Source organism: Urtica dioica, chromosome 1 (assembly GCF_054948205.1).
Source record: "Urtica dioica subsp. dioica isolate 48M chromosome 1, U.dioica_male_clone48M_v1_H2, whole genome shotgun sequence".
Classification (NCBI taxonomy): domain Eukaryota; kingdom Viridiplantae; phylum Streptophyta; class Magnoliopsida; order Rosales; family Urticaceae; genus Urtica; species Urtica dioica.
In genome coordinates this window covers 59,743,876-59,765,804 of record NC_142756.1, presented here as the reverse complement: position 1 = coordinate 59,765,804, position 21,929 = coordinate 59,743,876, and the positions used below count along the sequence as shown (strand labels likewise).

General features: G+C 39.2%; 1 protein-coding gene across 1 annotated transcript; it reads right to left on the bottom strand.

Moving 5' to 3' along the window:
* Positions 1 to 2: 2 nt before the first annotated feature.
* On the bottom strand, positions 3 to 753 carry LOC149408302 (protein GLUTAMINE DUMPER 6-like). The gene has a single exon (XM_089628738.1). It carries the CDS (start codon positions 637 to 639, stop codon positions 229 to 231), a length of 411 nt encoding a protein of 136 aa, XP_089484864.1. The 5' UTR covers positions 640 to 753; the 3' UTR covers positions 3 to 228.
* Positions 754 to 21,929: the final 21,176 nt, after the last annotated feature.

Sequence of the window (21,929 nt, the reverse complement as noted above, 5' to 3'; positions counted from 1 at the left end):
GATGTTTTAGGCCAGTAAATTTATTCGTTCCTCGGAACAATTCGAAAGCTCACTCAGTGCAATACTGATCATCATCATATCAGAATTTTACAGTCAGTATTAGTAATACTCCATATTTAATACTCCGGAAAAAGAAATCACAAAACTACTTATAATTATTCCTACCAAAATTGATATTGCCCAACAACAGGACACGTTGACATTATATATATAATATATATATGGGATTCAGGGTTTGACCGCCACGTGTTGAGCACCACTAACACCACAAGAGCAGACATTGGTGCTTGGCATGGAAATGGCGACGATTGGCGTTGCGATGCACGTGGGTCTGTCGTCACCGGCCAGTATCACCACTATCTGCTCGCCGCGATCGCTTTCCTCGGCGGTGGGTTTCACCGGCGACGGCTTTTCGTCGGAATATCCTTTTCGGTACGAGAAGACGAGGAGAATCAAGGCGGTGCCGATGAGAATCATCATCAGGGCTAGGCTTCCGAACAGGTAAGGGATCGGGGACTCCCATACGCTGTGAGTGACGTCATTGCTCGGCGTCGGTGACAGTGACGATGATGATGTCGTAATAGTGGTGTTTAGTGCAGTGTTTAGGGATAAAAGCTCTTTTAGAAGAACCCTGCTCATGGTTGTGTTCTGATTATTTGGATCTTTTTTGTCTCTCTGAAGAGTTTTTTGAGAGAGAGAGAGATGAAAATTGATGACACTGAAGGGTTTGGTGTGTGATGAATATATAGAGAGAGGAAATGAATGGATGAATTAGAATGAAAGAAATAAGAAATTTGTTCATTGAGAGTGTTTTTATTATTTTTTTAATAGGGTAACAGTATTTTTTTTATTGGGACGGTGTAATTTTGTTTAATTACTGAATTGCCCTTTTGGGTGTGGTCGAAGGAAGATTCGTTTATACCTTCTTCATGCCCGTATAATTAATTTTAATTTCTAATGATGTGAAAAAGCGTCACTTCTTTTCTCTGATGGAAATGAAGTGCCCGCTTCTGTTGATACATGATGGTGGCACTGTGCGTTTTTTTTTTTTCATATAATAATTCCTGTATTTAAAGGAATATATTGTCTGGTGAAGTTATGGACATTATATTCAGACCCGTTTCGTAATAGGGAAGATAAAGTTTTCATTATGGTTCCGCGATTAATATTTTCGCATTTACACATTATATTTCCCTAACTTAAGCATCACGAAAGTGCGTGGAAAATTCCTCCGTGAAATTCAAATTATAGTAAGTTATCAAGCTGGAAGATTTATTTTCTAACCAATAAAAACGGTCATGCTATTAAACTTATACTGGTTTCTCAATAAGTAAACTGGTCAAAACGGGTCGAATTCACCACATCTTGATTCTAATTATAGCATACACGTAATAATCGGAAACACGTGTTTATACCATCTTGGAGGTTAATAAGTTAACTGGTTTTATGTTTATAAATAAATTTTTTCACCCGCCAAACAAACTTTTACATGCAGAAATCATAAACCATAATTTTCCTATTGTTATGCTCTAAAACATTTTACCTCAACGGAGCTATACCGAGATACAAGTTTGCAGTACTGCGGCACAACCAACGAATTTTGCTCTTGTACAGCTTGTTGTACCGCGGTACAACGCTGTTTTGTTTTTATTAATTATGGTTTCATCCCTTTTCTTCTAAAAAGTTGATATGTAAGCTCTAAACTCGATCGGAATCAACTAAACACATGTAAACACTCAAATCATAAGATGTTCAATTACAAACGTGATTTTAAGTGATTATAATTAATAATGTGGTAAAGAATGATCACAAAATGAATAAATAATTATGCACTTCTTAAATCCTCTGTTTTGTGCGTCCTCGTACATACTTATTTATTAAAGGGTAATTAGGCTAAGTAGCCTCCTGAAAATAGCCAATTTATTTTTAGCCAACGTTCTGTAAATAAGTGGTAAATAGCCAGGAGGATTTATTTACAACAAAAATTGGCCGAGACTACCCTTCCATTTTCCCGCCCACTATCTTCCGGGTCATTAATACGTGATCAGCTGTAATATTTGGATATTAATGCACGCGAAAATCGAGGAGTAATTAAAACCGTCAGCTGCGTTCACATTAACACGCAACCGCTCAAAAATATTGTTTAAAAAAAAAAAAAAAGATGCCCAAAAATCGCGAAGAAGAAACTGCTCAAATTTGAACCGGAAAAAAGATTCAACACCTTTATTTACAATCGAAATCGAAACCCAGAGAAGAAATACAGCGACGACGAAGAAGAACGAACACGGGTTAGTAAATAAATCAAAAATACGATTTGTATCGGTCTTGTTTTACTGCTCTTCAGGAAAAAAAAGAGAGAGATTAGGCCGCCATCAATGCCGAGCCCGAGCACCCTCCTCCTCTCTCTCTCATCGTCAACGTCTCCTTCATCTCCTTCTCATATCTTCTTTTTCATTCCTTGCGCGCCATCAATGGCCGAGACCGAGCACCACTCGCGCGTGTTCCAGCCGAGAAAAAGAGGACAGCCACGAGCCGCCGAGGATGCCGGACCGAGAGGAGACACCGGGAAACGATGCAGAGAGCACCGGAGAGTTGATTTCACAGCCATAAATGGTTCTAGGCGTGCGTGCGTGTGAAATGGTTCTCCCCGTGCGTGCGAGAGGCAGCACCTCCTTCACGCGGCCGCCACCACAGTTTTTTTTTTTTGTTCATAGAAAACATATTTACAGTATATCTGTGTAAATAAGAAGCATATTTACAGTATATTCATTGTAAAAACAAAACATATTTACAGTATATTCATTGTAAATAAGAAGCATATTTACAGTATATTTGAACTGAAAAAAAAATTCTGGAAATATTTTGAGCACAAAAATTCTGGAAATTATGAATATATGGAAGACAAAATAATATCAATAAATGAAGAATATATTTACAGAGTTTAACCACGAAAATAGATACTAATTACCTAAAGTCAACGCTAAAAACTTCCAAAAACATAACAATAAATGGGCTATTAATTTTCAAAATCTGCAGGAAATTTCAAATTTCAAATTTGAAAACTTCCCTATTCGGTTTCTGCGAATTAAATAAGGGCAAAAGTGTAAACCTAATTTAATTAATAAGCTGCCACGTAAGCAATATGGCTATTTACAACATATTAACGAAAGGTTGGCCAATTTTAAATTGCTACACATTTCGTGGCTTAAGCAACCAATTTTTTGTTTATTAAATCCTAAAACTAAACAAAAAATAAAAACAAGAAAAATAGCTAACTACAAACCGAAGCCCAAAAATCTCACTCTCAACCTCAATCTAAACAATCGAATAGAATCAAAGAACATACCAAACATGATCCAATATCTCCCGAATCTGAAATGCCTAAAGTGTTTGACATGTAACTCAAAGTTTCTCGGATGGAAAAATAATAGAAGACTTTACCCACTAATTATCTATTTGCGAAATGCACATGTAAACTCATGTAACCATTAACTTTCAGTTCTGATGTGGTATTTTGAGTAGGATCAGACGAGACTTTAATTATGAGAAGGTTTTGCTCGAAGTCATGAAATAATTTTTCTTGTTTTATTTTGTATTGCAAGTGACTTACACACATATGACTTTTCTTGTTCAATTCATATGGTAGCTCTCCCTGCAATGCTGCAGGTGGCTTACACACGCATGACTTTTCTTGTTCAATTCATGTCAAATTTAATATCAGGTGATTCATATAGTTACATCATTCATCTTCCAAGCTCGAAACGATCGCATATTACTCTTGAATGACCCTATTTTTCAGAAAATTTGAACAAAAAATGGCTGCATACGAAAGTATCACTCATGTTTCTCTGTTCATAGTTAAGTCTAAAACACGGATGGACTTGTGAGCAAAAATGAGTTACGTGTCAAACAAGTTAGGCAAGCTAGGTTCAAGCTGTGTTCATTTTGATTAGGCAACAAGATATATTTATTTTGAAAACTACTGAGATGAGATCGAGCAAGTACTTGGGATTAAAAAACACACAAAACAAAACACAAATAATAAAAAAGAAGTTATTTTAGAAAGTAGAAGAAGCAAATGATTTCTCTCCCCCCACACTAAATGCACACATAGTCCTCAATGTGAAAATATATCAACAAGGCTAAAAGTGTAAAAAGGTTGAGAAAACTCTCTCGATGCAAGAATGTCGTTCTCATGGTGGTGGTTGTGGTTACTAGTGGAATGATTTTGCGACTCGACGGAGCAGAACTATTTCGTGGTGTTCCAAAGATCTCCATGGAGCTGGTCGTCACAGTGGAGCACGTCAAGTAGGTAGAGATGAAAAACAAAACTCATAAAACTCTTGGGCTGCCTCCTAAAAAGTGCTTGATTTAGTGTCTTTCGCCTTATGTGAAGTCGATTTTGTTATTCAAAACACGATGTTCTCCCGTAGAAAATCGAGTACGCCACCACGAATGGATCTTTGTTTTTGATGCCCTCAAGCTTGGCATGATACGTGTGGTTAAAGTATGGCGCACGCACTAGTTTTGATTCAATTGTATAAACTTTGGGAACTTGAAAGCTTATTTCTTGGGTTTGTGGAGAGGAAGTAAGCCTCATGGGATCCTTGTCGATGGAATATGCAATTATCAATGTTACTAAGTGGGAGCTCATCTTTTTTACACTGCAATTCATGGCCTTCGACATCTTCGTGTGATGACTCGTCAAATATTAAGTCGTGGGGAGTTTTCTCCATTGAAAGGGCAATGATTCGTCGATCATTATCTTAGGTGGCACCTATGAGATATGAGCTTCTAATCGGCTTAAAGTCGTAGCCAAGTAAGTAGCTCATGTGATTTTCAAGGTTTTGTAGGTGTGCATGTGTACTTTGTTGGAACTTGAGTGTATTGATCGCTAATTTCATTAGAAGCTCTTCCAATAACGCGGCTTGTTATTGATCGCTAGAACAAATAAAGGCATCCGATGCGACGATTGTCGCACATAATGCCCCAAAAGTCGCACCTAATAGTTTATTAGGTGCGACATTAGGTGCGACAATGTCGCACCTAAAAGTCCGTCGCTAAAGGTATTAGGTGCGACATGTCGCACCTAATATTATCAATATTCGGTGCGACACTTTCAGGTGCGACATGTCGCACCTAATTTCGCACCTATTTTGCTGCCAAAATTATTGAAATTGGTGGGTGGTTTTATATTGGGTGCGACATTGTCGCATCGAATAATCTTCCGGCCATTATATTCGGTGCGACATGTCGCACCGAATATGTTATTTTAATTAAAAAAAATTACAAATTTATATAATAAAAAATAAAATCAAAATTAATCTATAATTAAATAAAAATTAATTCACAAAATTATAAACTAGAAATAATATTATGAAAATAAAATTCTGAATTAGAAATATAAATCCAGTCTAATAAAAACAAAAAATTTAATTCCTAATTTTTTTCCTATACAACTTATCGATAGTAGAATTCCCTCTACCGAATCAGTTGGCAGAACTTCGGGAATCGCTTCCTAGTCCTCGTCCGCCGCTGCCTGACGCACTGCCACTCGTTCCACCGCTTCCGTAAGGACGGTCTCGCGAGAAATCCATAGAACCAGGCGTAGAACCCGGCATAAAACCTGGCGTCTATTGATCTGTGCCACCTAGTTGCGGTGCAGGCGGAGGTTACGGTGTCGTGGGAGGCTGGTTGTGCATCTGGGTGAGGAAGGTGATCTGTTGCCGCATCTCCTGCAGCTCGGCTTGTTGGGCATCCATCCGAGCTCGCATCTCGCTAACCAATGGATCCGTCTGAGATAACGAACTTGACGAGCCTCTATCTAGCGCTTGGGCCACACCCAGCGATGACCTTGGGATCGAAGGCCCTATCCCGACTTCCCTGTCTCTGCGTACCCCCAAAACTTCGTGCATCGCGTACTCCTCCGCATCTTCTTGGGAGATCATGGTGTTTTGCTCCTCCGCTTGTCACAAAATATCTATCGTCATGACAGTGACTTGATCCTTCACAGAAAACCACAAAACTAATCAGATAAGAATAATTTAAGTAATTAAATATAATAAATAAAACAAATAACTTACAAATTGCGATTTCGCGAAGTCCGTCGTCCACGATCCCTTAGCGTCATGGTGTTTTTTTGACCATATCGCTAAAGCCGAGCCGATACTTCCATCTTCCTTTCGCTATAATTTTTCAGCGTTAAAATTTGAATCACATATATATTGCATCTTAATATTAAGCGACTTACGTTCCTCGAGCGATGACCAAAAAAACTAAGCGACCCTTGTCTCGCCTTCGTCTTCTTCTTCTTCGAATTTTCCCAGCTGCGGAGAGACATCGCCTACGAGACATAAATTCGTTAAATTCAATATTAAGAAATTCAAATAACCCTCGGAAGTTCAACTCACACCTTATGCTCTGGCGAGTCGAACGTCTCTATTGCCTTCAACTAGGCTTCCTGGTTATAGCCTTCGGGAGTTTCATTTTTAGTGAGATCCTTACTCCTGTAAAACGTCTTGAAGAAGAGCTGTGATAATCTCAACGACGCATCCTTTTCGCATCGCGATTGATAGCCATATCAATCTCGTTGCGAATAGGATCTGCTGACACAATCTCGCCACTGTCAGGATGAGCGTAAACGAAGCGGTACTCGTTATGAATCGAGCTCATAAGAGCCGCCACACTCTGAGCAGGCACGTGATTCGAGTCAGGGAGGTCGACTGGAATGGTACTCTTGATCAGGTTTCCTATGCGGTTTTGGAACGTCCCGATCAAAGGATTTTTCTCCCTGACATCTTGGTAGAACGCCTGATGTGTCTGATCGTAACGAACTATGTTCGCTCCAAGAGTCCCAACACCAGCTCTCGCGGAAACGAGGCCAGTCGTTGGTCCCCGTTTCTTTCTCGGTATCTGCGGGGGATCACGATCTCCTCCTGATGGGTCATGACCTGAAGTCGACATCATGCAAAATGAATTGTAGTTATGTTTTATTATTTAATTAGTATTCGACGATTGTGGTTATTATATGGTGTTAGTCATTCATCGTCGTCACTCGATGTAATGTTAGTATCGACACTAACATCGTTTCCCTCAAAAACGGCGCATGCCTCATCTTCTTCATCCACTTCTCCATCATCGTCAACAACAGTAACAAGCTCGGCAGTAGCGGTTTCGTGTCGATGATTAAGACGGTCGATATTTGACAATTCTATTGTCAACAGAATCGATGCTGAAGTGGTTGGGTCAACTTCAGGAATGTCTCATATCCCTCGATGATTGCATTCCTAGACGATTTCCCATTCGCGACCCTTAACGAGATCTTGGATGTAAAACATTTGCTTCGCTTGAGCCGTGAGTATATACGGCTCTTCTGTAAACCACTATTTGGCGGTATACAAACTCGTTGCTCCGGTGGTCTTATCAACGTGCACTATACGTCCTGCATTGTACTTGTCACCATACCATATGCATTTTAACAGTACGACACGACAGTTATGTCTATAGTTCAGCACGATGACATCTTCTATTCAACCGTAAAAGTTGAACTCGTTCACGAGCACACAAACACCGCTGTTCTGGGTGACTCGTTGGTTATCACGATGACGAGTGATGAAATTCACGCCATTCACAAAGCTGCTTGGATACTGATGAGCAATTCGCAAGGATCCGGCAGACAATGAGTAAAGCTCTTCGGACACGTCGGAACCACTAACTTTCATGTCATGAATCTGGATACGAAACAAAGCAAATGAAGATGATGTTATTAGCATTTTAGTATGCTTTCAGCAAATGAATCCTTTCATTTTACCTTTTTCGCAAACCAAATTTTGAATTATTTTCTATACATTGCTTCGATATCAGAATCTTCAGTTCCCGCTTCAGAGTTATTTTGAATAAGTTCCAAATGCTCACTGTTAACGTTACATAATTAGATGTAAATCAATGAGCTAGGTTATGTACATATTTAAATGAATGATTCACTTACATCAAATACGGATCGATTTCTGAACATTTGGTATAAATGTACCACTCCGCCTTCTCTTTCTGGTCGTCGTCTAAAACTATCGGCTTCATCATCCCGTAAGCCACACCGTTTTCGGACAAAAAAACATAAAGCTCCCGCACTTGAACTTCATCGACAGTTTTCTTGTCTTCGAGATACCTTGCAACAAATGTCAATACCTCTTCTACAACGTACGCTTCCGCAATGGAGCTTCTGGCCTAGCTCTATTTCTGACAAATTGTTTTAACGTTCCAAGGTATCTCTCAACTGGGTACATCCATCGCCTATGCACCGGACCGCCACACAACGCTTCATCTGGTAGATGAATTACCACGTGAACCATGATCGTGAAAAAAGTTGGCGGAAATATCATCTCAAGCTTACACAATATCTCAATGATGGAATGTTGCTTTTTTTTAGATCTTCCACTCTCAGGGTTCTAGAACATATCAACTTGAAAAAGTTGCAAAGCTCAGAGATCGTCTCCTGTATCGGTTTTGGCACAAAAAGACGAATACCATCAGCCAACAGCCTCTGCAAGATCATGTGACAATCGTACGACTTCAAACCTGTGAGCTTCCCGTCAGCAGCCACATTTTTCTTCAAATTTCCCACGAGCCCGTCAGAGAATTTGACAGATTGGAGGAACTCGGGAAACCGCTGTCTCTGCTCAAGGGTTAACGTGTACGCTGCTGGCGGTTTGTACCACCTATTCTTTTGTTGTCTCAAATGCAGAGAAGACTTGATTTTCAAGTCTATCAAGCCAAATCTCGAGTTTTCTGTATCGTAGTTCTTGTATTCCAAGCTGAGCATCGTCCCAAGAAGATTCTCGCACACGTTCTTCTTTATATGCATGACGTCCATGTTGTGCTTCAACTTCAACTCTGACCAGTAAGATAACTCATAGAAGATGCTCTTTTTGGATCAATTCAATTCGCACTCAGCACGTTTTCGTTTATCGGCATGTTAACCAGTTGTCGTGCAAGAAATACTAGCCAACTGATCGAGTAAGTCTAGCGCAGTCAACTTGACAGGTTTACGGCGTTTCTTGTGGCGATCTACATAGTGATCGATGTTTTTCCTCAATCGGTGAGGCATAGGCAAGAATCAACAATGGTCATAGTAGACAAGAATCGACGATGGTCATAGTAGACGATCCCGTTTGTGACTTTCATAGATGGCGTCTCAAGGTTGCACGTGGGGCACGTAAGATACCATTGGCCACTCCATCCCGACAAATACGATCGAGCCGAAAATTCGTTTATCGTCCATAGAAGCACGACACGTAACCGAAACACTTCATTGTTCGCCCCATCTCGCACTTGGAACCCAGTATCCCACAATTCTTTTAGCTCTTCAACTACTGGTTGTAAGAACACGTCCATGTCTTTTCCAGGTGAGCTCGGTCTAGGTATCAGAAGCGTCAGCATCATGTACTCATTTTTCATGCACAACCAAGGAGGCAAGTTGTACGCAGTTAGTATCACGGGCCACATACTATATGCTAGACTCATTTCCCCAAATGGGTTGAACCCATCAGAAGTTAGTCCCAGACGTACGTTATGAGGCTCTGCAGTAAAATCTGGGTATCTCTCGTCTAGATTCTTCTATGTCGAACCATCCGCAGGATGTCGCAATACGCCTTCTTCCTTGACGCGATCTCGTTCGTGCCACTGCATCTCAAGCGACGTGTGTCGAGCAGCGTATAATCGCTTCAATCGATCTTTCAAGGGAAAGTATCGCAATATCTTTTGTGATACATTCTTCCCGGTTGGCTTCCATCTGCTTTCATTGCAAATTGGACACACTTCGGCTTTCTCGAGATCTTTTCGAAATAACACACAATCGTTGATGCATGCGTTGATCATATCGTATCCCATGTCGAAACGCTTCAGCTTCGCCTTGGCCTCGTAGTGTTTTTCCGGAATTCGGTTGCCAATTGGATGAGACTTCCTTAAGAGCTGCAACAATTCTGTAAACGACTTGTTCGTCCAATGGTTCGTGACTTTGATGTTCATCAACGAAACCAGGAACGACAAAGACGAAAACTCTTTGCATCCAAGGTACAATTCTGCTTCCAACTCGACGAATAAGTCTTCCACTTGCTCCTCTGCACGCACTTCACTCGGAGTCGGATCCGCAAAGTCGTCGAAGTCCTCGTGATCCATTATATCATGGAGAGCATCGTGCAATCCACCGACTCCTCTCTGGTTAGTTTCGCTGGCATCTTCTACTTGGGTAAGCATATGACGTTTGTCATGATGATACCATTTGGTGTATCCTGAGGTGAACTACTTGTTCAAAAGATGATTCTTTACGACCCCGATGTCCTGCCATCTCACGTTATTGCAGGACTTACAAGGACAACGATATTGACCATTTTCGTTCGGGAGTCTGTTTCCAAGGTGGATAAACTCATTAACCCCTGTTTTATATTGCAAACTCAACCGATTGTTCTCAGTAATCCAATCTCTACTTGGATTTGACATTTCGCTGAATGAGAGGGGAAATTGAGAGATAAAAATGAATCGTTTGAATTCATTTTGTAAAAGTGAATTGTTAGGAAATTGAGAGTTAAAATGAATGGTTAGGAAATTGAGAGTGAATCGTTAATATTTGAAATTTAGAGTGAATTGTTAGGAAATTGAGAGTGATGAATTGTTAGGAAATTGAGAGTGTATCGTTAATATTTGAAAGAGTCGAGAGCGAATTTGTAAGACTGAAAGAGAAATTGTGAAAGACATGTATTAATTTTGAAAAATGGTTAAAATTCGTTATTATATACAAATTCACTACTGATTTCATTAACAAGTTAACCAATTTCGACAAATGAGTTAATTCGTTAAAATATATTATTGAAAGAGTTAATTTTTTGACAAACACGTTTTATTCTACCAAAAATTCGGTAGAGTTTCCCCTAAAATATTGACTAACCAAAATCTGCAATTAAAAAAAAAAACACATATATAACCAACCAGGACTATCCTATTAACATATTAAATACTAAACCGAGCCTCCGTGGCTCGGTCGCAATAAATTTTCAATATGTTTACATTAAATTTAACATGTTACTAATTCATTTTAAAATATATTCATATATATTACTAATTAATATAACTAAATATGTTACTAATTAACTAATTAACCAAATTTTCAACAAATTGCAATAAAATTAAACGAACAATTTAACTCAACATATATCCATAAAACTAATTAGCAAACGAAAAATAGTAAATTAACTTAACTAACTAAATCAAATAAACATTCCAATTTCAAATTCAATTTTAATTTCAATTTAAATAATTACAATAATCTAAAACTAAACTAATTTAAACGTTTCAATTCAACTTAACAAACTAAACTACTAAGTAACAATTATATAAAAATTGTCACTAACCTTTAACGGCGAGGTAACGATGTCGGGGCGGAGACGTTAAGGCTGATCACGTCGGGATTGGGCCGAGGGCGGTTTAGCGGCGGCGGGTCGGGGCTGGGCCGAGGGAGGGCCGAGGGCGGGCCGGGGCTGGTTGGGAGGCGGCGGGGGGCGAGGGCAGGAGGCGTATGGCAGCGCTGGAGCAGGAGGCGTAAGTTGAAGGCGGGCTGGGGCGGGTTGGGCGGGCCGGGCAGGTGGAGCGGCGGCGGCAGAAAATCTGGGCGGCCTTCTTGAAGGAGAAGGATGAAGGACGGTGAGAAAGGAAAGGGATGGACCGGCGGGGTTCTTGGCGGCGATGATGGGGCAAAGGACGGTAAGCGGGCAGGGGGAAGGCCTCGCTGATCGGAGCGCTGGTCGGAGCAGAGAGAGGGAGTGAGATTAATTGTGAGAGAGGGTGAGAGAGAGAGAGAGAGAGAGAGAGAGAGAGAGAGAGGACGTACCGGAGGGGGGCAGGTCGCCAGAGACTGGCTGAGGGGACGTCTTTGGTCGGAGAGAGAGAGAGTCAGATTGAGAGAGTAGGAGAGATAGAGCGATAGAGGATGACGGCGGGGGGGGGGGGGGGGAGAGGTTGGGTCGAGGTCGAGCTCGCTGGAGTTGCAGAGAGAGATGGAGCAGGGCTGGGCAAAGAGGTAGAGAGAGAGAGAAGGCTCGGGCGAGGAAGAAGAAGGCTCGAGTTTTTATAACACCCTAAACCTATTAGGTGCGACAATGTCGCATCGAATATGAAATCACAGATCCAAAAAATTTCGGGGGGATTTGTCTTATCGCTTTAAATTTTAAAACCTTCAGGTGCGACATTTGCCGCATCTAAAGGTTTTAGGTGCGACGATTTAATATTAGGTGCGATATTGTCGCACCGAATACCAATAAACATTAGCGAAATTTTTAATCATCTGGATGAGTATCCGCATCAGAAATGTGAATTTGTAGTAGTGTCATAGACTTCCGCGCGCAATTGTGTTAGAGTCGTTCTCCCAACCATAGTTGTTCATTGAAAAATTCCAACAATGATAATCAAACTCTGCCATGTTATCCAACATAAAGTACGCTTGATTAATAGATTGTTGGTAAAGAGAGATGTTATCATTTTTTTTTCAACCTAAGCCCTTTCTCATATATTCAAGCCACTATGGAATATGTCGAGTTGGCCTTCTCTAGAAAATCCATGATATAGAACTCGACGAAGCAAGTTTTGAATCTCCACCAAGCATTATGCAAATGCTCTGAATCTTATTGGCGAAAATGGACGCGGATATCATAATGCATCATCTTGAATTTGTACCTCGAGCACGAAAATAAGAAAATAGAAAAAATAAAGAAAAATATGAAATCAAAATGTCCAATAATTAAATTAAGGTCCTCGACAACGGTGCCAAAATTTGGTGTGTGTCGTTCCGTGATAAAAAAATAAATTCCTTAGATGAATACGAATTATGGCAGCAAATAAGGGTCGAACCCATAATGACTTTGATTAAGTAAATAACTAATTAATTTCAAGAAAAATAATTATAGTACAAAGAATCGGGGGTTTTTGAGGATTATTAATTTAACAAAGAAAACAAAATGGAAAAAGAAAACACGGTTAATGTTTCATTCGATCCCACAACAATCATATTCAATCTTGGTTCGCATAATTCGTGTAAAATCAATGACCACAAAAAATCGCCACACGCAACCAATAAGCTCTGCGATCCTTTGTTATTAGTTAACCATGACGTTGCGCCGATAGAAAGTCCTAATTGCTAAACAACCTAGTGAAGACACGCTCAAGATTTAATCTAACAATAGCAATGACTTCATAAAGTGAGACGAACGAAACAATGTAAATTCAACATGTGTGATTCAATTAATTCCAGTCATTCTTTTCACTACGTGCACAAGATCATTGCGAAACCTGTACCCATAGTCGCACCACTAATTACCAACAATCCTAACAATTACGGATTAAAATTGTGAGTATGGCTATGAATAATAATAAGAAACACAACAATTCATGAAAAATTAAGAGTTTGAAAAGAGATAACAACTTCAATACGAGAAATAAGAAGCAAAGTCTACACCAAGATCTTCAAGTCATGTTTTGGGATTGAAATTTTCCTTAGCGTTCAAAACCTAATTAGACATAATTACATAAAAACAATACAAGCAATAGAAAATAGAAAGAAGATAGAACAAGTTTGGGAGTCAGGACAGTCTCCACAGGGAAACCTTCAGTACTCCGATCGTCGTCGAAAGACCCCTTCTCTCTTTATGGTCAATGCAGATCTTCTTTGGCTATGATAATCGTAGTCTAAGTGTTTTTAGGTCGAAATCTTGAAATTCCCTTTTAATTAGAATTCGAATGGGCTTTATTGAGTTGAAATGAGCTTTTAATGGAGTTGTACCGTGGTACATGTTTGCAGGATAGTGATAGACCCAGTGAATTTTGCTCTTGTACCACGGTACAACCACTGTTTTGTTCCTCTTCGATGTGGCTAACTGCTTTCTTCCAAAAAGTTGATATTTAAGCTCCAAACTTGTCCGGAATCACCTAAACACATGTAAACACTCAAATCATAAGATGTTCAATTACAAACGTGATTTGAAGTGATTACAATGAATAAAGTGGTAAAGAATGATTACAAAATGAATAAGAATTATGCACTTATCAATGACACGAGTGAATGTTATGATAAGCTAAAAATAAATAAAAGACAAGAAAATAAGAATTCAAACGAGTTTACTTAAAGAGAAAAAGCAGGGTCAGGATTTCACCATTAACTGACTACGCTGACTATCCTTATTTTGTCTATTGCTGTCTCTTTCTTACGTTACCAATCTCACTCTTTTTAATATATTCACTAGCCTCTCTCTCTCGAGTGCTAGCAAGCGTATGCAATTGACTGATTGTTACTCGGCCTCTAATCCTATCTATCGTATTAGCTTGTTCGACTCAGTTAAGAGCCAACTCATTTATTGAGATCAAAATTTACTTTAAATCGTGTTGTAACTATTTCGTGTTTCGTGTGCCGATCAAATTTCTATTCTTAGGTAGCATATTGCATTGCACTTTGTAGAATCTATAAAGTCATAAGATGCGCTTCGATGATAAATTACCTATTCACTTTGAAAAGCTAAAGTGATTTTTTCTATTCTCATTGTCTCTCGGCTGAATGATATGACGAGTTCAAAAGTATGCAGGATAAGAACGACTTTCACTATTTATATATAATATTCGCTTAGTCATCAAAAAGTCTACACATGGCTATTGTTAGTGATTCTTAATTTCCAGATAAAAATAAAAAAATAATAGAAAAAACCGCAGCTAATAGAGAATTCTCTTTATTTAAAAAAAAAAAAATCTGTAATAATATAATCTGAATTCCTTTTACTTTATAAACGAAAGTTTTATACTGTTTTTTCTCTGCTGGATTATATCTGAAAGTACATCATAATTCCATTGATGGTTTACGTCCATTAATAATAGTAGATTCCTGGCTAGCTTTTGGCATAGGGATAAACATTTTAAAGAGCACTAGTGGAATACATAAACGTTAATGTTAATTTTATATAGCCTGTTAATCTAAATGTACGGTTTTATTTAATTATTTACAACCAGATAATATTGTTGCTGTACTCACAAGTTGTATATATAATGGTTGATTGAGAAGGGTTGACAACGTGTAAGATGATAATATTTTGAGCATCCGTAACCAAATAAAATTGGATTTATGTTTCGTTTTAGTGCTGCTTAGGAGACCAAAATTCGCCTATGAAACTTGGGAGACGCGAATTTTGATACAATTCCAAAATTATTATCGGACACTTTAACTATGGGGTAGAAACATGAATTCAGCTATGTAGTCAACTTCACTTCACCAAAATTAAAAGTAGGGGTGTAATCGGGTTGGGTTAGTCGGTTTTTTCATGTGATATCAACCCGAACCGCTACAACTAATTTTTTAATTTTAAAATCCAAACCAACCCGATTGAGATGTAAAACCAAACCAAACCAACCCGAAAATAATCGGGTTGGTTTGGGTTGGTTTTTTCGGATTATAATTATCGACAAATGACTTTATAAATCGAATGAAAATCATATACGTATATTATATCTAAAAAGTTTTGTCAAATAAAATCAAAATTTTATTTATCTTTAGAAAATTTACATATTAAAATAAAATTTACGCATATTTTTAACTACCCAATTTTCATGTAGTCACAATTAATAAAGTATAATATTGAGTATTTTTATTTAATTATAATATGATTAGAAAAATGATATTTTTTTAACAATAGTACACATAAAGTATTTGCAATATTAAAAAATTAAAGAATTAACACTATCGGGTTGGTTTGGTTCAACCCAATCTCACGAATATAAAAACCAAACCAACCCGAAACAATAGCGGTTTGGGTTGGTTACAACCCAAACTTCATCGGGTTTTAATGGGGCGGTTTAAAAAATAATGCGGTTTGGTTTGGATGATCGGGTTGTTCGGTTTGGCGGTTTTGATGAAAACCCTTAATTAAAAGGACTGATTTGCTTTATCAAACGGTTCCCGTCTATTATATCACCGAATATTTATTTTTTATTTTTGAAAATAAGTCCTTGAAAACTGATACTGTAAAAAATAAACACTAATCATATTTGACCAATGAGATGATGATCCGCCATAAAGACCCTAGATTTTGACGCCAAATTATTTTACCGCAAAATAAACAAAAAATCATTTAATTATTGTAAATAGTTTGTCATTCTAATTGAAGTACGTAAAGAGGGTGTTATAGGTTAAAGATTGACAATCGAAGCCAAAAGTCTAACCGGATTCAACCAAAGATATGAAGATTCTGCCATTACAGTATAAAAAAAAAATCAAACATATCCCAAACACAGGCCACGAACGGGAATTAAATTAATTAGAATGTGAGTAACGAGAAACACTATTATGATATCTCTGATCGAATTAATCGACAAATTAACTAGAAAATGAAGGAAATTTTGTTTTTCTCTCTCATCTCGTATCCTCTAGGGTTTCAAAGAAAAACACAATCGTCGCCACTCTTCCCTAGAGGCTAGATGCGGGCAGTGGCCGCTGCCGCTCGCCGTCGCGCCTTCGGCTCTGGAAGTGGAGACATAAATAATGAAAAATCACTGTGTGAGGGAGACCTATCGAAGCTTGACAGAGGAGAGAAGGCGGGAGCTTGGCGAGGCGTCGTCGATCGCGGATCCTCTGTGGTGATGCCATTGACGGTGGCGTCCATGCTTCGTGGATTGTTGTCGTTCATGGTGTGGCGTTGCTCTTTGGCGATGGCGGTGCATCGTTTCACGCTGGGGATGATGGAGCGTTGCTGCACGTTAGCGGCGGAGGTGGCGGCGTGTCTCACTGGAGTTGCAATTGGTGCGGCGACAATCCTCGGTGATGGAGTTGTGGCGTGCCTCCCCGGAGCCGGCGACTGTGCGGCGCGGTTCCTCGACGACAGCTTCTGCTCGGCGAAGGTTCTCGTCGAAGGGGGCAGAGCGACGAGTTCCTCTGGCGTGGTCCCGACGATGCAGTGGCGTGGCTCCTGGGCAACGGGGACGATGAAGTGAGGCTCTTCGGTGTAGGCTATCGATCTCTGGTGGCGGGTTTAAATTTTATTTTGATTTTTTTCGTTTTAAAAGTATTTGTGACTCGTTTATTTTGTTAAAGCGTTTTGTTTACTTTGGTTTGTTTTGAAGGCGGATTAGCCATCGTCCACTATCCCGTTGTGGATTTCCTGTTAGGTTTTGATCTATGCAGGCTGAAGAGGCATCTTCTTCGTGGTCATCGGACCGTGGTTGAGTGGATCTCTCCATCAACAACCTTTGATATTTCTGAAAGAGCTTTATGTGTGCTCGATTTACATTGTGCTCGTCGATCTTCCTCCAGTCAGAAACATGCACAAATCGTACGATCATCGGAACTTAATGTTAGTTTCACTTCGACTTAGGTTTGAGATGTTTCATGTACTAAGGTGTTATTCTCCTGTATTGATGGTTTTTGTTACCCTATTTTAAGGGAAAATCAGCGAAATTTCAGAGAAAAAAAAAAAGATAACTCTAATCGACAAAAGCTCTATAAAAAAAAGTCTACGACATATAATGTCTTTGAATACTGCTCAAATATTTTCAAATATAAATCGCAGATCAACGAAGATATTCCATATAACCACTCAATACGAAAGAAGAAATAAATAAATTCATTAATAACAAATTATCACCAATATAACTGCTTGCCTAAATTAACTATAAAATAAGCTTGAATGTTTAAATACATGTTAATGGCAAGTTTGGAATGAAAATATTGCCACCTTTCGGCTACATTTTTAAGAATCTTCAAGCGTTGACTATATAGAAGAAAAAAAAAAGGTTTGTAGTGACTTAGATAGTTATGATGCATATTATTTAGGGTTATTAAGTTATATAGCCACACAGTTATAGTGAATTTGGATATAGCCTACATTTCGTTAATTTCTTGTAAATAGCCAAGTTAACTTATTAAAAGATTAATAAAAGACTTATTTAATCCAGTTAAACATGTAAAAAAGGTAGTTAATAGGCTGCCACGTATGCAAGTTGGCTATTTACAAAGTATTTACTAAAGATTGGCTAATTTACAATTCCTATAGTTTAGGTGGCTTACGTAGCCAATTTTTTGTATTATTTATTTAAAAATTTAGTTTATTTTTTCAAATTAATTTTGAATATTAGATTATATTTTAAGCTTTAAATTTGTTTACGTGCCAAAAGTAATCGTGATACTAGGTGTGACCAAGAGTGATGGACGAGACAATTATCATGGCCTCCCTCGGTTTTTGGGTAGGTATAAGAAGTATGTCTTCAGAGTTAGGTACGAGATAAGGTGTGGCAGCGCCTTTCGACATGGAAAGGCTAATTGTTCTCTCAAACTAGAAGAGAGACACTCATAAAGGCGGTGACCCTTGCTCTACCCACCTATTCTATGAGTGTTTTTCAAATTCCAGTAGAAGTTTACAAGGATAGAGCGTATAATGGCACAGATTTGATGGGGATGAGATGCAAAACACCTTATAATGCATTGGCAGTCGTGGGAGACACTTTGCAAGTTGAAGGTCGAGGGGGGACTCGGTTTAAGGACTTGAAGCTCTTTAACCAAGCGCTCCTTGCAAAATAAGGCTAACGTATCCTAAGGAATCCTTCCTTGTTCGCTGCCCGAGTATTGAAGGCGATATACTTCCCCGAATGTTCCTAATGCCTCATGTTCTTTTCTTTAGAGTTCAATTATCTGGGATCAAGACGTACTCGAGAAGGGTTTTTGGTGGAAGGTTGATGATGGAAAGTCACTAAACCTTTTTAGGATCGATGGATTCCACGCCCCAGTTCCTTTCGGATCATTACGATCCCGAGAAACAACAATCAGACTCTGAAAGGCAATAATCTATTTTGCGAGGATACTTGACGGTGGGACATTACTAAAGGGAAGTATGTTGCGAAGTTGACGTTGCGCATATTACTAGCATACCGTTGAGGCTTTCCTCGGGTCTCGATACCCCATTGTAGCACTTCGAAGCGATGGGACAATACTCGGTGAAATCAAAATACCAAGTGCTCTCAAAGTCTACTACAGAGGCCTCCCCGCCCTGCCCGGCCAGAGATCTATGGAACTCCGTGTGGCAGCTGAGAACTTCACCTAAAATACGTCTTTATGTTTGGCGTATAATCAAGAATTGTATTTCAGTGTACGCCAACTTGGCGAGACACGAAATCCGTTGTGCTAAGGAATGCCCAGTTTGTGGAGGGCAAGAAACGATGAACCATGCTCTTGTTGAGTGTCCTAAAATGCAAAAGATTTGGAGGAGCTCAACTCGATGAGTGAAGGTACACGTCCCCAGCCAACCCCGATCAGCTTAATATTTCTTTACGTGCTGGTCTTCTTTGTCAAAAGATGAACGATGTATTTTCTCGTATGGAAAGCCCGTAATGGCGTGGTTCATAACTCTGTGGAATTTTTTTAGGGAACAATTATGAAATTTCAAAGTGCTATATAAAGGAGTGGAGAAATAGTAAGTCAGCTGCGCGAAATGTTTAGGGACCCCCTGACAGTGCGCGCCTGAAGCTTAATGAAAGTTTGATGGAGAAAAAATTTGATGATCTTATTGTGCCATAATCGACTGATTAAATAGGTTATAAGACTAGGGTTACAAGATAACAAATTTTCTAACTTAATGCACTGTATAATATCTAACAATAAAGACATGAATATCCTCTGAATAATATCTAACAGTAAATACATGAATATCCTTTGAATAATATCTTAACGATTTTCGACACTCCCCCTCAAATAGGCAAGCATATATGATACATGCCTAACTTGGAAATCATCTTCTTAGATAGTGGTCGAAATAATCCCTTGGTAAGAACTTATGTTGTTTGCTCTGTTGTTCCAACAAATGGGATGCATATTGTTCCAGCTTCCGGATTCTCCTTAATGAAATGTCGATCCACCTTGATATGCTTTGTCCGATCAGGTTGAACTGTATTATGAGCAATACTTATTGCCGCTTTATTTTTGCATAAAAATTTCATATGCAGATTAATTTCCAGCTTTCAAGAACTCTTCTTATCCATAACAGCTCTCATACACCATTACATCGATTAGTATTATGCTTCAACGCTACTTCTTGTCATAACATTATGTTTTTTTGCTTCTCCATGTCACTAAATTAACCCATACATAAGTGCAATACCCGAAAGTGGATTTTTTATCCACATCAGATCATGCCAAGCCAGCATCGGTGAAGGCCTCCACTATTCTATTATCTTCTTTTTTTAACAATAGACATTTTTCAGGACAACTCTCTAAGTAGCAGAGTATTCGATTTGTGGCTTCGAAATGTTCCTCAAATGGGCAATGCATAAACTGACTCACCATACGTATGGCGAAGGCGATGTCAGGTCTTGTGTACGACAAGTATATCAATCTCCATACGAGGCGCTGATATTGTTGCTTGTTGACCGGAACTCCTTCCTTGATGTTTTCGAGCCTCAAGTTTGGATTTATGAGAGCATCTGTTGGATTGCACGCACTCATTCCGGTGTCTTGAACCAGATCAAGGATGTACTTTCGCTGTGAAATAGAAATCCCTTTTTTTGACCGAGCAATCTCCATTCCCAGAAAGTATCGCATTTCTCCAAAATCTTTTACTTCAAACTCGGTGGCCAGCTTCATCTTCAATATCTTCATATCTTCTAGATCATCTCCTGTGAGGATTATGTAGTCCACATAAACAATTAGGATTTCCATCTTTCCTTCACTTAAATGCTTTATGAAGAGCGTGTGATCTGATTGCGATTGATTGTAGCCTTGTTACTTTAAGAACTGAGTGAACCTGTCAAACCAGGCTCAATGAGACTGTTTCAGTCCGTATAATGCTTTCTCCAGCCTGCATATTTTTGGACCCGAACTTGTCTTCGAAACCGGGAGGTGGACTCATGTAAACTTCTTCTTCTAACTTGCCGTTAACAAATGCATTATTAACGTCAAATTGCTTGAGAGACCAATCCATATTTGCTACAATGGAGAGTAAGTTCGTCATGGTGTTTAACTTTGCGACCAGAGCGAATGTCTCTGTGTAATCAATGTCGTATGTCTGTGTAGCCTTTTGCAACCAGCCTAGCTTTAAAGCGTTCCAGACTCCCGTCAGCATTGAACTTTGGTGTGAATACCCATCGGCAGTTGACTATGGGTTTTCCGTAAGGCAGCTCTTCAATCTTCCATGTTTGATTTTTCTCAAGCGCATTCATTTCCTCCATAACAGCCATCTTCCATTCGGGTTTAGATAGGGCATCCTGTATACTTATTCTTCTAACTTTCCGTTAAGACATGCATTCTTAACGTCAAATTGCTTGAGAGACCAATCCATATTTGCTGCAATGGAGAGTAAGATCCTCAAGGTGTTTAACTTTGTGACCAGAGCGAATGTCTCTGTGTAATCAATGTCGTATGTCTGTGTGTAGCCTTTTGCTACAAGTCTTGCTTTATAGCGTTCCAGACTCCCGTCAGCCTGGAGCTTTGGTTTGAATACGCATCGGCAGCCAATTGTGGATTTTCTGTGAGGCAGCTCTTCAAGCTTCCATGTTTGATTTTTCTCAGGCGCATCCATTTCCTCCATAACAGCCATCTTCCATTCGGGTTTAGATAGGGTATCCTGTATACTTCTTCTTCTAACTTTCCGTTAAGAAATGCATTTTTAACGTCAAATTACTTGAGAGACCAATCCATATTTGCTGTAATGGAGAGTAAGATCCCTCAGCGTGTTTAACTTTGCGACCAGAACGAATGTGTCTTTGTAATCGATGTCGTATGTCTGTATGTAGCCTTTTGCAACCAGTCTTGCTTTATAGCGTTCCAGACTCCTGTCAGCGTTGAGCTTTGGTGTGAATACCCATCGGCAGCCAACTGTGGGTTTTCCGTGAGGCAGCTCTTCAAGCTTCCATGTTTTATTTTTCTC

Coding starts and splice junctions, on each gene's coding strand:
- LOC149408302 (XM_089628738.1), bottom strand. CDS start 639: ATGAGCAGGGTTCTTCTAAAAGAGCTTTTATCCCTAAACACTGCACTA.